This window comes from Dipodomys spectabilis, unplaced genomic scaffold (genome assembly GCF_019054845.1).
Source record: "Dipodomys spectabilis isolate Male_0828 unplaced genomic scaffold, ASM1905484v1 ptg000115l, whole genome shotgun sequence".
NCBI lineage: Eukaryota > Metazoa > Chordata > Mammalia > Rodentia > Heteromyidae > Dipodomys > Dipodomys spectabilis.
In genome coordinates, this window is record NW_024870792.1 from 10,616,087 (window position 1) to 10,630,376 (window position 14,290).

The following is a 14,290-nucleotide window of genomic DNA, read 5'->3' on the forward strand; positions in this document are numbered from 1 at the left end:
GCCGACATTTTCTTAATAGAGACCCAGAAACACAACAAATCGAAGAAAGCTTGGACAAATGGGATTGCATGAAGCTGCAGAGCTTCTGCATGGCAAAGGACATAGCTAGCAAAATAAATAGAAAGCCTACAGATTGGGAGAAGATCTTCACTAGCCATAAAACAAATAAGGGTCTCATATGTAAAATATACCTGGAACTCAAAAAATTAAATCCCTCAACAACAAATCCTCAAAGAAACAACTGCCCAATAATTGAGTGAGCTAAAGACTTAAAGAGAAACTTCTCTGAAGAGGAAATAAGAATGGCCAATAGACACATGAAGAAATAGTCAACCTCTCTAGCCATAAAAGAAATGCAAATCAAACCAACATTGAGATTCCACCTCATCCCAGAATGGCTATAATTAAGACTCTAATAACAACAGATGCTGTAGGGAATGTGGTCAAAAGGGAAACCTACTGCCTTGTTGTTGGGAATGTAAATTTTTTCAACCACTTTGGAAAGCAGTATGGAGGTTCCTCAAAAGACTCCACATAGAGCTCCCCTATGACCCAGCAATCCCACTTTTGGGCATTTACCCAAATGATCAAAAATTAGACCATACTAAAGCTACCAGCACAACTATGTACTTTGCAGCATTATTTACCATAGCTAAGATATGGAACCAACCAGATGCCCCTCAGTAGATGAATGGATCAAGAAAATGTGGTATATGTAAACAATGGAATTCTATGCCTCCATCAGAAAGAATGACATCACCCCACTTGTTAGGAAATGGAAAGACTTGAAAAAAATTATATTAAGTAAAGTAAGCCTGGCCCAAAGAAATATAGGTGCCATGGTTTCCCTTATTTGCAATAACTAGTACATGTGTAGCACAGCAGAAAATTCCAAAAGCTATGTACATCTGATTGTAAAAGATAATGTTAAAGGAAATGAACCCCAAGATAGGGACACAAATATCTTTTTTCTTTCTTGCTATTGTTTCAAACAGATTTATAATGTACCATTTGTTTTTTTGTTGTTGTTTCTTTCTATGTTCCTTCCCCATGATATGATCCCTGTTTTCACTGTATTTGCTGTTGGTGCCCTGCATCTTGTATATACAATTTTCTAATTTGAGAAAGGAAAGGGAAAGATCAAAATGCTTAGATAAAGATACAGGTTGACCCATTTTAGCAATAAGATGTACAAAACACTATGTTGAAAACAAACTATTTTGGTCCTGGGGCCGGGGTGTAGTTAGGTAGGTGGAAGGAAAGGAATGGTAGGGGGAAAACAAAGGAGGAGGCAACAATGCTCAATAAGAAATGTACTCATTACCTTACTCATGTAACTGTAACCCCTCTGTAAGTAATTTTTATAATAAAAAAACATACAAAAGAAGAGGCTCTTGTCCTTAAATTTTATCTCATATAATGTTCATATATATTGCTATTTTCTAGTAAGCATACATATTCAATAATATCAAAACCAAATTATTTATTAACCAAATATAATGTGCAATAATTAAACCAGACTACTGGATACAGAATGTGACTGTCCTTAAAGACAGACATGTACTTATTGTTAAAACATTGCATTTCTTCTTACATGAAATTATGCAGTATGTTTTGAAAAATAAATTTAACTATTATATGAATTTTTTATTCCAACTCCTATATATTATTCTAAGTTAAATTGAATGTGGGTCACTAAACCTACATTATTTTGAGCTTTACTGGAACAATACTTGTGCTCTGAAATGCTAGAACAATATTAGCTAGGAAATGAAGGGAATACTTCCCCAACTCCTTCCTCAGCTTTACAGTATAGAAGAGCAAGACTCCATTTACTGGGACCCAAAACAAAGAACCTAGAACTGGATTTTCATTTTAATTACATTGTTAAACCCACAATAGGAAGACCCAGAAACAGGCATTAAGCAAAATCCCTTGCACCGAGAAGAGAGCTCACAGAGCCTCTAGAAGTTCTCTACTTGAACAGGCAAAGGCCTCTATGCTGGTGAAACAGAGTCAAATTTTGACTGGCTTTGATTGAAACTGGTCCAGCACCACCACTCCTTATTCTATGAAAGTCTCTATGGGTGTGAGATTTTGGAGTGACCCAGGTTAGCATCAGTCTTAGCAATCAAAAGAATGATTGGACCAGCTCTCCCTTCATCTTGGCAGCATGCTTATCTCCAAGCCAATGCTTATAGATGGAGAATGAGGACACCAAGCTTTATGTTGAGACCTTGCTTGGGTATACACACTTTAGCTTTAGTCTATAAGATCACCCATTGCATCATGGGCCTGGGTGTCTTCCTGGGACTGTCAGATGAAACTCAAGTATAATTCAACTTAGTGTCAGCCTTGGTAGCCAAAGAACTATCTTTTAAAGAATTGACTGTACACACTAAAATGTATAGTGTGAAGTTAAGATCCCATTAGCTAAGATTTCCCTTACTAGTATGGGTAGTAGGCAGAGGACGTTGTCTTGGAAATAACTGTTATGCTGACCAAACCTAACACTAAAATTAGTTTTAAGAGCTCCCATTCCCAAATCTGTTCCTTGAGATAGTGACTTTGTATTAGGTCTGAGTCAAGTGGAGGAAAGTGGCCATAGTCTTTAGTAATTCTGTCAAGCCAACATTAGAGTGCCCTCTCACATGGATCTTACATTTTGAGTTCTCTTCACAAATAGGGAGCCCATAGCAATGTGGGCCTTGGTTCTACCCTGTGTTGTACTAGACTGAGTCCATAGGTCTATGATATGGCACAGTTTTGTGACATTGGTGGCATTTGTGACATGATGTGGCACTGTGGGAATTTCATAATTTTTCCTAGTACTGGTAGAAATCAAATTTTGTACTGCCTGACCACAACCAAGTAACTACAGATGAAGCATTTGTGCTTACCTAACAAGGATGTGGCTTATGAGTTGGGGCTTCATTTTCTAGGTTTTCCTCAAGTTAATGTGGAACAGCGAACCAACTGATTATTGGACAATTGGACAGAAGTGATCTTGGACTTCCTTCTAGTGCTAAAACAATCGCACATGTTTATAGGCTCAAAGAAAATTAACAGCCTACTTAGGATTTCTGAAAAGTCAAGTATGTATACATCAGGGTTATGAAAGGAGGAGCGTATATACTTAATTTTCCAATGCCTAAATGACTTCACATGGGAACAAGCATCAAGAGCTCTCAAACTTTTTACTTATAGAGAATAGTCAATGTACAAAGATATACAAGAACATTAAAGCAGCGATTTTTACACAGCTCAATAGGCCTGTGCAAAACACAGAAATACTTGGATGTTCTAACAGAGAAACATAACAAATAGATGGAAGCAATGAAAAACAACAACAAAACAGCCCTTGAGCTGCAAAATAAATTAGCCATTAAAATGCAATAGAAGGCATCTTAGCAGGGTAGAAGCATCAGAAGCAAAAAGTATTTAGGTAAAGAGAGTAACATCAAAATATAATTTCATGAGAAAAAATTAAGATGTGTAAAGAGAAGGAAGCACAGGAGAATGTTGGTATAGAATTAAAAGACCAAACATGTGGGTTATTAGAACTCAAAAGTGACACGAAAATACTGAAGGTATTGACACCAAATTCAGAGATCAGAACACTTTCCAAGCCTTTAAAACCCTACACATTTTCAGGTGGAGGAGAGTAAAAGACCATTGAATCAAAGTTTAAGAATGCTCTTTATCAGGGGTGAGACCTATCTCAAAAATAACGAGGGCAAGAAAGGAATTGGAGAGCATGGCTAAAGTGGTAAAGTTTCTACCTAGCAAGCATGAGGCCTTGGATTCAAGCCACACTATGACCAAAGGTAACCAAGTATGTAAGTAAGTATGTAAATAAATAAAATTGCTAAAACTGTTGTATTTGAGCACAATAATGAATGAAGTTAGATTGGTTGAGGCATATTACAAATGAATCTATAATCACTTGTAGTTTTATCACTACTATTAAGTGAATATGCACATACAGTGTCAATGTGAGATCAGACATTCCTAGCTCATGCCTGTAATTCTTGCTGCTCAGTAGGCTTGAGATCTGAGGAACAAAGTTCAAAGCCACTTTGGGCAGGAAAAATACATGAAACTCTTGTCTCCAATTAAGCATTAACAAGCTAGAAGTAGAGATGTGGCTCAAGGGGTAGAAACCTATTCTTGAGCAGGAAAAGCTCAGGTACAGCACACAAGCCTTGAGTTTAAGTCTCAGTACTGGGACACAAAAAAAGTCAATGTGAGTTTTATTAACACATAACTATCAATGAACAGTCTAAGCCAAAGCTAATGATTCCCTATTTCTAAATCAAATGCCTACATATAATTCCAGATACTCATAGATAGACAGAGATAGGAGGATTATGGTCCAACACCAGCCAGAGCACAGTCATGTGACTCTACCTGAAAAACAAACTAAAAGAAAAAGACTGGCAACATGATTCAAGTAGTAGAACACTTGCCTTGCAGGTAAGAACCCTAAATTCAATTCCTATTGCCAGCTACCAATCACTAAATAAACAAACTTATACACTTATTATAGTTTTGCTTAATAAATAGTCTGTAAAATCTTGAGCATTCCTTTTACTTACATTTCTATGACAATTTAAGAATAAAATTCTTTCCAGAAAGAACTAAAGTCATGAGCCACATGGTAGTTTTGTCAATGATTGATAACATATAGAATGACAGTGCCTTCTTGCTTGTGTAAGAATACTTTAAAAATAGTCACATAATGAGAAAATTGCTGTAGGACACATTTTTCAAGACATATTCCTTGTCATTAAATAATACATGATTGTGAATAAAATTTACTAACATTAGATGACTATAATGTTGGATAAAATATTTGAAACTTAAAACAGTTCAAGACATTTAAAGGATCGTCACATGTAGAATGTTGCTTTCCGAACACTAACGCTCATGGGACAGACAATTCAATGATACTGTTTTATTGGTAATTTGTTTCAAACATTGCTTTTGGTGATTTCAAAGTGATTCTCACTATATGATATCAAATCATCATCTCAAAATTACATCTTACATTTTAAATAAAAGAAAAATTATGCTTACAATATCACAAAATGCAGAAAAGCCAGGCATTCTGAAAGTCTCTTTCTTACCTGTTTATGAGCATGATCATATGAGTTAATGTGGTTGTCAAATTCCTGATGCTTATAGTACTGTTTGTCACAGAGTTCACAGTAAAAATTAGCCTTCAAGTCTTCTAGAGCTTTCGCTATGCTATTCTCCTTCTCAGCATAGTCCTGGAATATATAAGTTGAACGAAGAATACAATTAGCTTTCCCTTGAGTTACTTTATTTGGACAGTTGTCAACTTCTGTATAATAATTGGAATTAGAACTAGAATATAAAAGAAGAGAAATATAAGCAAATACTAGGACACCAAATGAAAAAAAAATATGAGTTCTGGTAAATAAAGTATTAAGAAAGGAAGCCAAAATAAAGGGAAAGAGTAGCAGAAATCTGGAGCAGAAAAACGAGTCACAGAAATAAATAGAAGTCTTCAAACAACTATGTCAGCATTAAAAGTGAAAATCAAAAAGGTATTTTGAATCAAAATACCTGTGGTTTTTTGGCTGTGGTGTAGAGTAGAAGCTTTTCCACTGGGACCAGTTAAAGTGTGTCCTTTTTTAGGAAGGCTATATTGCACACATTTCAATTTAGCTTTTTCTTGGATTCCTTACATACTGTTATAAAATTTTATTGAAACTAGGCTGGGAAGGTGGCTCAGTGGTAGAGTGCTTGCCTTGAATGCATGAGGCTCTGGGATTGATTCCTCAGCACCACATAAGCAGAAAAAGTCAGAATTGGCACTGTGACTCAAGTGGTAGAGTGCTAGCCTTGAGCTGAAGGGCTGAGGGACAGCACCCAAGCCCAGAGTTTGGGCTCACAAAAAAAAGCTATTGAAACTAGATTTCATTAGTGCACGTCAATTACTTTGACATTTAAATATCATCTACTTTGGAAAATTAACACACTTAGACTCAATAGAGACCATTTCTCAACTTTGTCCCTGAAAAAAATAAAAAGAAATTTATAGTCAGTTGTCAGTAAGTTTTGTTTAACAATAATGAAATAGCAAGCTCTGGACTAAGTCTTTCAGGTTTCCTTAGATACAAATTACCCATTTCATATCTCTTTAGGTGCTGCTCTTATCAGACAAGACCCTATTTTAGTTATTGGAACTTAGAGATTAAATCATACTAACCTGTGTGTGGTGATGGCAAATATTTTCTTTGTATCTATAAAATCTAAATATTTTTTATTAATGATTCAATGGGTGACTTATGTGATGTCATTTTACTGTATATATGTGCATAAACACATGATACAGTTTACCACAATTTTGAGTTTCATACCTTACAGTAATCAACTATTTGTCATAATCTATAAATACATAGGTCATTTTTTCACTTAAAGATATTTATTCATTGTTAAGTTTTATTGTTTTTCAACTGCAGGAAAAAAGATGATGAATGGTACAATCATTTAAATTAGGCTTGTGCATGATTTCATCATTTTCAATAATTAATTTATCCATTTCTCAGCAGATTTGTGAAAATTCCTCATTATTCTATTCTATTAATTCTATTATATAACAACTAGTTTTAAAACAGGAAAATGAGTCATATAGCTCTACATTGCTGGCTGAACATTATATACTCAATCATCATCAATAATACTTTGAGGACTTGACAATTTAAATGAAACAAAAATTAGCCAATACAATTTCATGGCTTAACTGTGTGCAACAGAGATAGCATTGCAATCAACTCTGAATTTGCTCTCAGAATAATTTTGAACTAAAAGGAATTTCTTAATATATTCATTCATTTTTCCAATTAATTACAATTACAGTAAATCTTACTTTCTCTTTTCTAGATATTTGATTATTTCTCTTAAGGTATAAGTATTTTTCTTCTTCATGCTGATATTCCACTGGAGACACAATTATTTCCTACATTGATATAAAAGCCAGAAATTTTAGTGGAATAAGCTGATATTAGGTAAGTTCCATTCTCTAAAATAAATATCAGCATTAGTCTAAATTTGAAGAGAAAAACCATAACTTTAGAATAATGATACCAGTTAACATTGACTCACTACTTATATAGCATCAGACTTACATAGCATCAGACATTTATTTAGAATTTTGGTGTGGTAACTTAGTTAATACTGATTAAAGTGATAGCGATACGTATCCTAATCACTTGCTCAATTTATAAGAAAGAATACGAGAGCACAGAAAGTTAAGTAACTGCTTCCATGATATAGAGAACAAGTGTGCAGTCTATTCTTGAATCAGGTAACGTGGTGTACAGCATTTAAATAAATTTTAAACAGAAAAGAGAGAAATGTATAGTAAGCTTCATTATCATATACTATAATACCACTCAGCTGTAATTATCATCTCAATGTTAAACTTGTTTCATGGTATCCTGTCTTCTCCCATCTCCCATCCTTTCCTACAGGCATATATAAAAGTTTTGAAAATATGACAATAAACTTATATGTTGGTGTCAAAAATAAAATATTGTCTGTAATTCATCATTTATGTGCAGCTCTATCTTCCTCTTTCTGTTTCTACCCTATTACAAGATATAAAAAGAAACATAGTATGGGTTTATGCTAGGTAGCATAATAGGAACATTTTTGAATCTGTCTTTGATTTAAAGTAAGGAATCAAGACTTAACATGAGAAAACCTTGACAGAACAGTGTGATTACTATTGCCTGTATGTCCTAAGCCAAAGGAAAAAGACCCAGACTCATACATATTGTTGATTATAATTATTTTTTACAGAAACTACATTTTTCTACATCTCTGGTTCTAGCTAAGCCTCAGGGCTCCTTCTTCATTGTGGATGATATTGAAATAGGTCTCTACACATATTGGACATAGCATAAGACTTCATAAACTAATATACTTGGACAAGTTGAAAATAAAGTGCATGCATATTCAACTTCAAATGTTCCCCCTGTATCTGAAAAAGTTATTGCCATTCTATGTCCATCTGAAAACACAGCTTTACAAGCATTCTCTTACTCTGATGGTAGAAAGTGAAGAACAAGGTCAAGTTCAATAAGCATCAAACACACACACACACACACACACACACACACACACACACACACACACACACACACACCTTTTACCAGATCATATATAGAATTTCTTACATATTCTACATGTTAATCCTTGCCCAGTAGGTTGTCAAATATTTTCTCCCTTTATGTAATATGTCACTTAACTATGTTGTTTCCTTCATTGTACATAAATTTCTTAATTTGATATAATCCCATTTTGGTAAAATCCTGCTTGTTTAGTGTTACTTTTCTTGCTAGAACATACTTACTGAATCTAAAATATCCTTTCCTATCCAATTATAAAGCCTTATTTCCCATTGTTGTTTTTCACTAATTCTATACATTCAGGTTTTAAATTTACATCCTTGATTCATTTTGACTTGATTTTTTGTATATAGTAAGACATAAGGATAATTAAAAAAAACAAACAAATAATTCTAATGTGGGGGGAGAGTAACATAAGAACACAAGTTGCCAACAATGATAAAAATTTGAGTATGAATAATAATCACAAAAATGTAATACAAAAACACAATGAGATATGACCTACATCCAGCATAGAATTGCTATTATCAAAAACGGCAAACAAAAGTAAGAAAGAAACTTGCAAATTCTTGAGATGATGTGGAGAAATTAGAGCTCATATACTTTTCACAGGAATATAAATTAGTAGAGGCCTTATGGAAATGAATGTGGAAATTTCTTTATAAACTGAAATAGAACTATCATATGATACAGCAATTCCACTACTGGCTATATATTAAAGGGAAATTAAAATAGTAAGACAAAGGCATACACATGCTTGTATGTTCATAGCTGTACTATTCACAAAAAGCAATACATAGAATCAAAGTAAGTGTCCATCTGTTAATGAATGGATAAAGAAAATTGACACACAATACAAACACACATATATGCATATACAATGAGATGTTATTTGATTTTAATCAGAAACAAATCCCATAATTTGTGACAACATAGATGAAACTAAAAGACATTATTTTAAGTAAAATGAATTAGACACCAAAGGCTAAATATTGTACCATTTCCCTTATACGGGAAATGTGAACGTAGAAGTTTCCAGGGACAAAGAGTGGTCAAGTAATGGCTAGAGAGATGCTGCTCAAAAAATTTTAAATTTCTGTTAGACAGGGAGAATAAGTTCAAAACATCTGTCATACAACATGGCAAGTTATAGTGTTCTACAGGAATTCAGTTATGAGAAAACAGAGAAGCCACATTTTGAGAGGTCAAATTGGGAGAGTGGAAGGTTGCAGGTGGACTCGTCTCAAAGACCAGCAGGCCCTCAAATACACTTAGCACAACCAGAAAACAGAGCCATGGGAGAAGGAGAGGAAAGAAAAAGTAGAAAAACGAAACGAACAAACCAGATCAGCTCCAATGGGGAGCTGTAATGGAATGCCATGGTTGTTTAAGAATAAATTTTGGCTGTTCTCATCATAATAAATATTACATGTGAAGTAGCACACATGAAAATTAGCTTGATATAGCTATTCCATCTTGTATACATAGCTTGAAACGACATGTTCTACAAGAAATTGCTTATATATTTTAGTTATTAAATATATTTTTAAAGAAAATATATAAAAATATAACCAGATGTTGGCATGGTCAGATACATAATATTATTAAAATGTTAAATGTTGAACCAATGTTGGAATTTGAAGTACCTAACTATTTGAGCAACTCTTTTAGAGCAAAACTCAAATTATTCCACACACAAATTAACATTGCTAAACAGGACTTTTGAATATATATCATATCCTAGTATTTATGGAAGGAATAGTCTATTTAAAGCAGTTAAAACTGCACTGTTAATATGTATTCTATGTGTTGAAAAGGAATGTTGGAATATAATTTACACTTAAAATGCTAGTGAAAATAATTTTCTTATTCTCTCTTATTTCTCCACCAAGAATAAATGCATCTTTGTTTGTAGTTTATATATAGGATAAATTACAATACATGTGTGTCTAAGACATGAATCATAGAATCTGTGCCAAAACTGTTTTCTTCTATGAGAATATTCAGACATTCATTTGGAAATTCCTGTGCAGAAGTGTGTGTTCTCTGTGTTAACTTAATTCCACTCATTACTTAAGTGGTAGAATATGAGACCGTTTCTAGTTACTTTGGACAACCACCTCTATTTTCCACATCCCAAGAATGAGGAAGTTTTCTCTTTGTAACCAGATTCTTCTTTAACTCATAATATAGTTTCTCTTATATGTGCACAAAACTGGAGTTTTAAGCACTTAAGGCTACAATCATATGACCATTATGGTAGGTAAGAGTGGAAGCATAATTTCTTTCTCTTTTGGTCTCAAGCAGAAACTTCCCATGTAGGGATTTCTAAGACCCTTCTGAGTACTCTAGGGAGATGGAACACAGCCTACTTGCAATAGTGGCAAACAATATAACAATAAACTAGGTTTTCTTTCTTGTTCTACTCCTCCCAAACTTTGTGTGCCCTGGAATTATTCCCCAAATATATTCTCTGCATTGAAGCTTGAAGTCTGAACTTGACTTTCAATGAAAGCTGGATTAAGAACCTACATTTTGGACATTTTCTAAGAATATCATGTGAACATACCACACTTAATGGCTTAATTGAAGATAATATTATCTCTTAGTTTGAATACAATAATACCTCACCATTGTTAGAATAATGTATGGAGAGAAACAGAGAAGCCACATTTTGAGATGTGGAACTGGGAGTCTTCATTGGAGAGCTGGCATCTACAGATGGACTCTTGTCTCAAAGACCTGCAGCCCACAATCAAGCTTTTAAAGACAAAAACCACATCTTTGGGTGGGGCAACAAAACCCAACAAAAGTATTACACAAAGCAAGCTAAATGAGAATACTTAATCCTCATAAAAGTGCTATACACAGGCAGAACAACCTATCCAGGGGAATAACAAGGGCAATCTAGAGGACGCATGAGCTTCCTAGAGCACAACAACTCAGGACATATTTGCAACCAAAGAAAGATTTCTATAACCTCTAGAGTTCTCAGAAAATCCCCATCTTCTATTACAAGGCCAAGATGGCATTACTTAGATTCAGTATCATTTAAAATATCCTTAAAAGGCATATCTGTCCAAGTTTACCTAGCTCCTGTCAACATATGTCACCACTTCTATTATTTCCTTAAAACTTAAACAATTTAAAATCATTAACATTTCTGAAACTTTCTTAACTATATATTCACTTTGATATTTGGACTTATTAATTATTCTTCTTAGGATGCTCTTATAACAGATGTTTTCATGAAACATTCATTCTCTTCTTGCAGATATCTGAAAAAAATACATATTTATTTCTTATGCCCTCCTTGTCATTCTTCAAGAAGAAAAATACTTTAAATCTTTACATTCTTACTTTTTTTTCTTTTCTTTTAGAACCAACTAAAGATAATAATTTTCTAAAAAAGAAAGGTCCTCCATGCAAATGATGAATTGAAAATTCTTTGTGCATATATTTTAAAATAACAAAAATAAATTAATAAAGAGCAAATTTATTATTAAAAAAGGGAATATGTATTCAAGAGTGAAACACTAATGGATCATGTTTGAGTTTTAGAATACTAAAACTGTAATAACAACAAGAGATCATCTAGAAGATGCCATTAATTAATAACTTCAGGATAAAGGTTGATATATGGATGGACCCAAGTGTAATTAGAGGGCTGATATTTCAAACACAACTCTGAGGAGACATGGGATCCTGAAATTGACACAATTTCCAGCCAATGAGACAGTCATTCGCATCTACATAATGAATCCTCTATAACAGAATGCAATAACTACAGAGGGCTTGGGAGTTCGCCAACACTTCCCATGCTTAGTCCTGTAGAATTCTCACATCTGGTCTTTTCCTGAGTTATACCCTTACAATAAGCTGGTAATAGCAAGTGAATTGTTTTCTGAGTTCTTGACCTATTCTAGCAAATTATCAAACCTGAGAAGGTTAAAGGAGCCCACAAATTTCAGATAATTGTCATAAGTACAGGTGCCTTGAACTTAAGGTTGGCATTTGAAGTGGGACACTCTTTCAGATGAAGCTCTTAGTGTGTGGGTCTCAAAGTAACACCAGACAGTTAATGTCAGAATTAAATGGAGTTGTGTTACATAGTGGTAGAACCAAAAAAAAATTAATGTGAGGGAAAATGCTATATTCTAAATGTCAGAAGAACTCTAAAAAGAAATAGATTCTTTGTCCTCATGCTAGTCTTCATCTGGCATACTTTGCACACAAGGCAAATGAACAACCACTTCTGGAATAAAAGTCTCTGCTATTGACTTAACATGAATGTTATTTTCTTCTGAAAGTCCAAATTCTATTATCTCAACGGCCTGAGCATAAGTCACAAAATGCATTTAGAAGAATATGGAAAGAAAACTAAGAATTGGGTCAGAAAATAATAGTTTCAATCCTCCAACAAATCCTCAAAGAAACAACTACCCAATAAATAAGTGGGCTAAAGACTTAAAGAGAAACTTCTCTGAAAAGGAAAGAATGATTGCCAATAGACACATGAAATGTTCAACCTCTCTAGCCTTAAAAGAAATGCAAATCAAAACAACATTGAGATACCACCTCACCCCAATTAGAATGGCTATAATCAAGAACTCTAATTACAACAGATACTGGAGGGGATGTGTACAGAAGGGAACCTTACTGCATTGTTGGTGGGAGTGTAAACTTGTTCAACCACTTTGGAAAGTAATATGGAGGTTCCTCAAAAGACTCCACATAGAACTCCCCTATGACCCAGAAATCCCATGTTGGGGCATTTACCCAAATGATCACAAACAAGACCCTACTAAAGCTACTAGCAGAACCATGTTTATTGCAGCATTATTTACCATAGCGAAAATATGAAACCAACCTAGATGCCCATCAATAGATGAATGGATCAAGAAAATGTGGTATATATACACAATGGAATTCTATGCCTCCATCAGAAAGAATGACATTGCCCTATTTGTTAGGAAATGGAAAGACTTGGAAAAATTATATTAACTAAAGTAAGCCAGGCCAATAAAACATAGGTCCCATGGTTTCCCTTATTTGCAATAACTAGTATATGTCTGAGACAAGCAGAAAAGGTCAGATAAGTTGATGTTAGGCTAAATGAACCTCAAGATAAGTATTCAAATGTTTTTTTCTTTCTTGTGATTGTTTCTAACATATTTATAAGGTGATTTCTTTGTTGCTTTGTATGTCCCTCCCCAATGGTATAACCCCTGCTTTCATTGTATTTGGTGTTGGTATAATTTGTGGAGGGGAAGGGAAAAAAACAAATCATTTAAATAGGAATACAGGTGGACCCATTGCAGCAATGAGATGTTCAAATCCTTATGTCGAAAAACAAACATTACAACTCTGGCCGGGGTGTGTGAAAAGGAATGGGGGGGGGCGGGGTTGGGGGTGGGAAATGGGAAGGGATGGGAAGGGGAAACAAAGGAAGAGGTAACAATGCTTGATAAGAAATGTACTCATTACCTTGCCCATGTAATTGTAACCCCTCTGTACGGTATTTTCACAATAAGAAAAGAAAATAATATTTTCATGTATAAATGCATTGAACAGAAAAACATAAATAATATGCATTTAAATATCCCCCTTTTTGCAGTTGAAGATATTAATGATCATTTTAGGTCTCCATTTACCTTTAAGTAGTTGTGCAGAGGAATTGAAATTTAACAAAGAAATTCATGAACATGATTAAACTTAATGTTATCCCATTCTTACCCATCCTTTCCCTATCCATCCTTTCCCTCAGTTTTCTTAATGTTGTAGAATATACATTGAATTCTTTTTTTGGGGGGGGCGGTCCGGTCGTGGGGCCTGAACTCTGGGCCTGGGCACTGTCCCTCAGCTCTTCAGCTCAGCTAGCACTCTACCACTTGGGCCACAGTGCCACTTCCGGTTTTTTTCTTTTTGCTTATTTGGTGCTGAGGAATCGAACCCAGGACCTCAGTCTTGCAAGGCAAGCACTCTACCACTGAGCCACCTTCCCAGCCCCTACATTGAATTCTTGACTGCATTCTTCTCCTCTTCTCCTATTAAATTGGCCTAGTCCTTTCCCCATGACTCTGCTGTAACTTTTTCAAATACCTGCTTCCTGATGTTTATTTTGTTGA

The 14,290-nt window shown here is 34.5% G+C and overlaps 1 protein-coding gene across 1 annotated transcript in view; it reads right to left on the reverse strand.

Annotated features, from left to right (window-relative positions):
• The window catches only part of Znf804a (zinc finger protein 804A), a 235,288-nt gene that overhangs the window by 51,641 nt on the left and 169,357 nt on the right, over positions 1-14,290 (reverse strand). Inside the window, exon 2 of the mRNA XM_042688356.1 lies at positions 5,130-5,273. Within this exon, the coding sequence (XP_042544290.1) occupies positions 5,130-5,273 (144 nt within the window). The remainder of the gene's footprint in view (positions 1-5,129; positions 5,274-14,290) is intronic.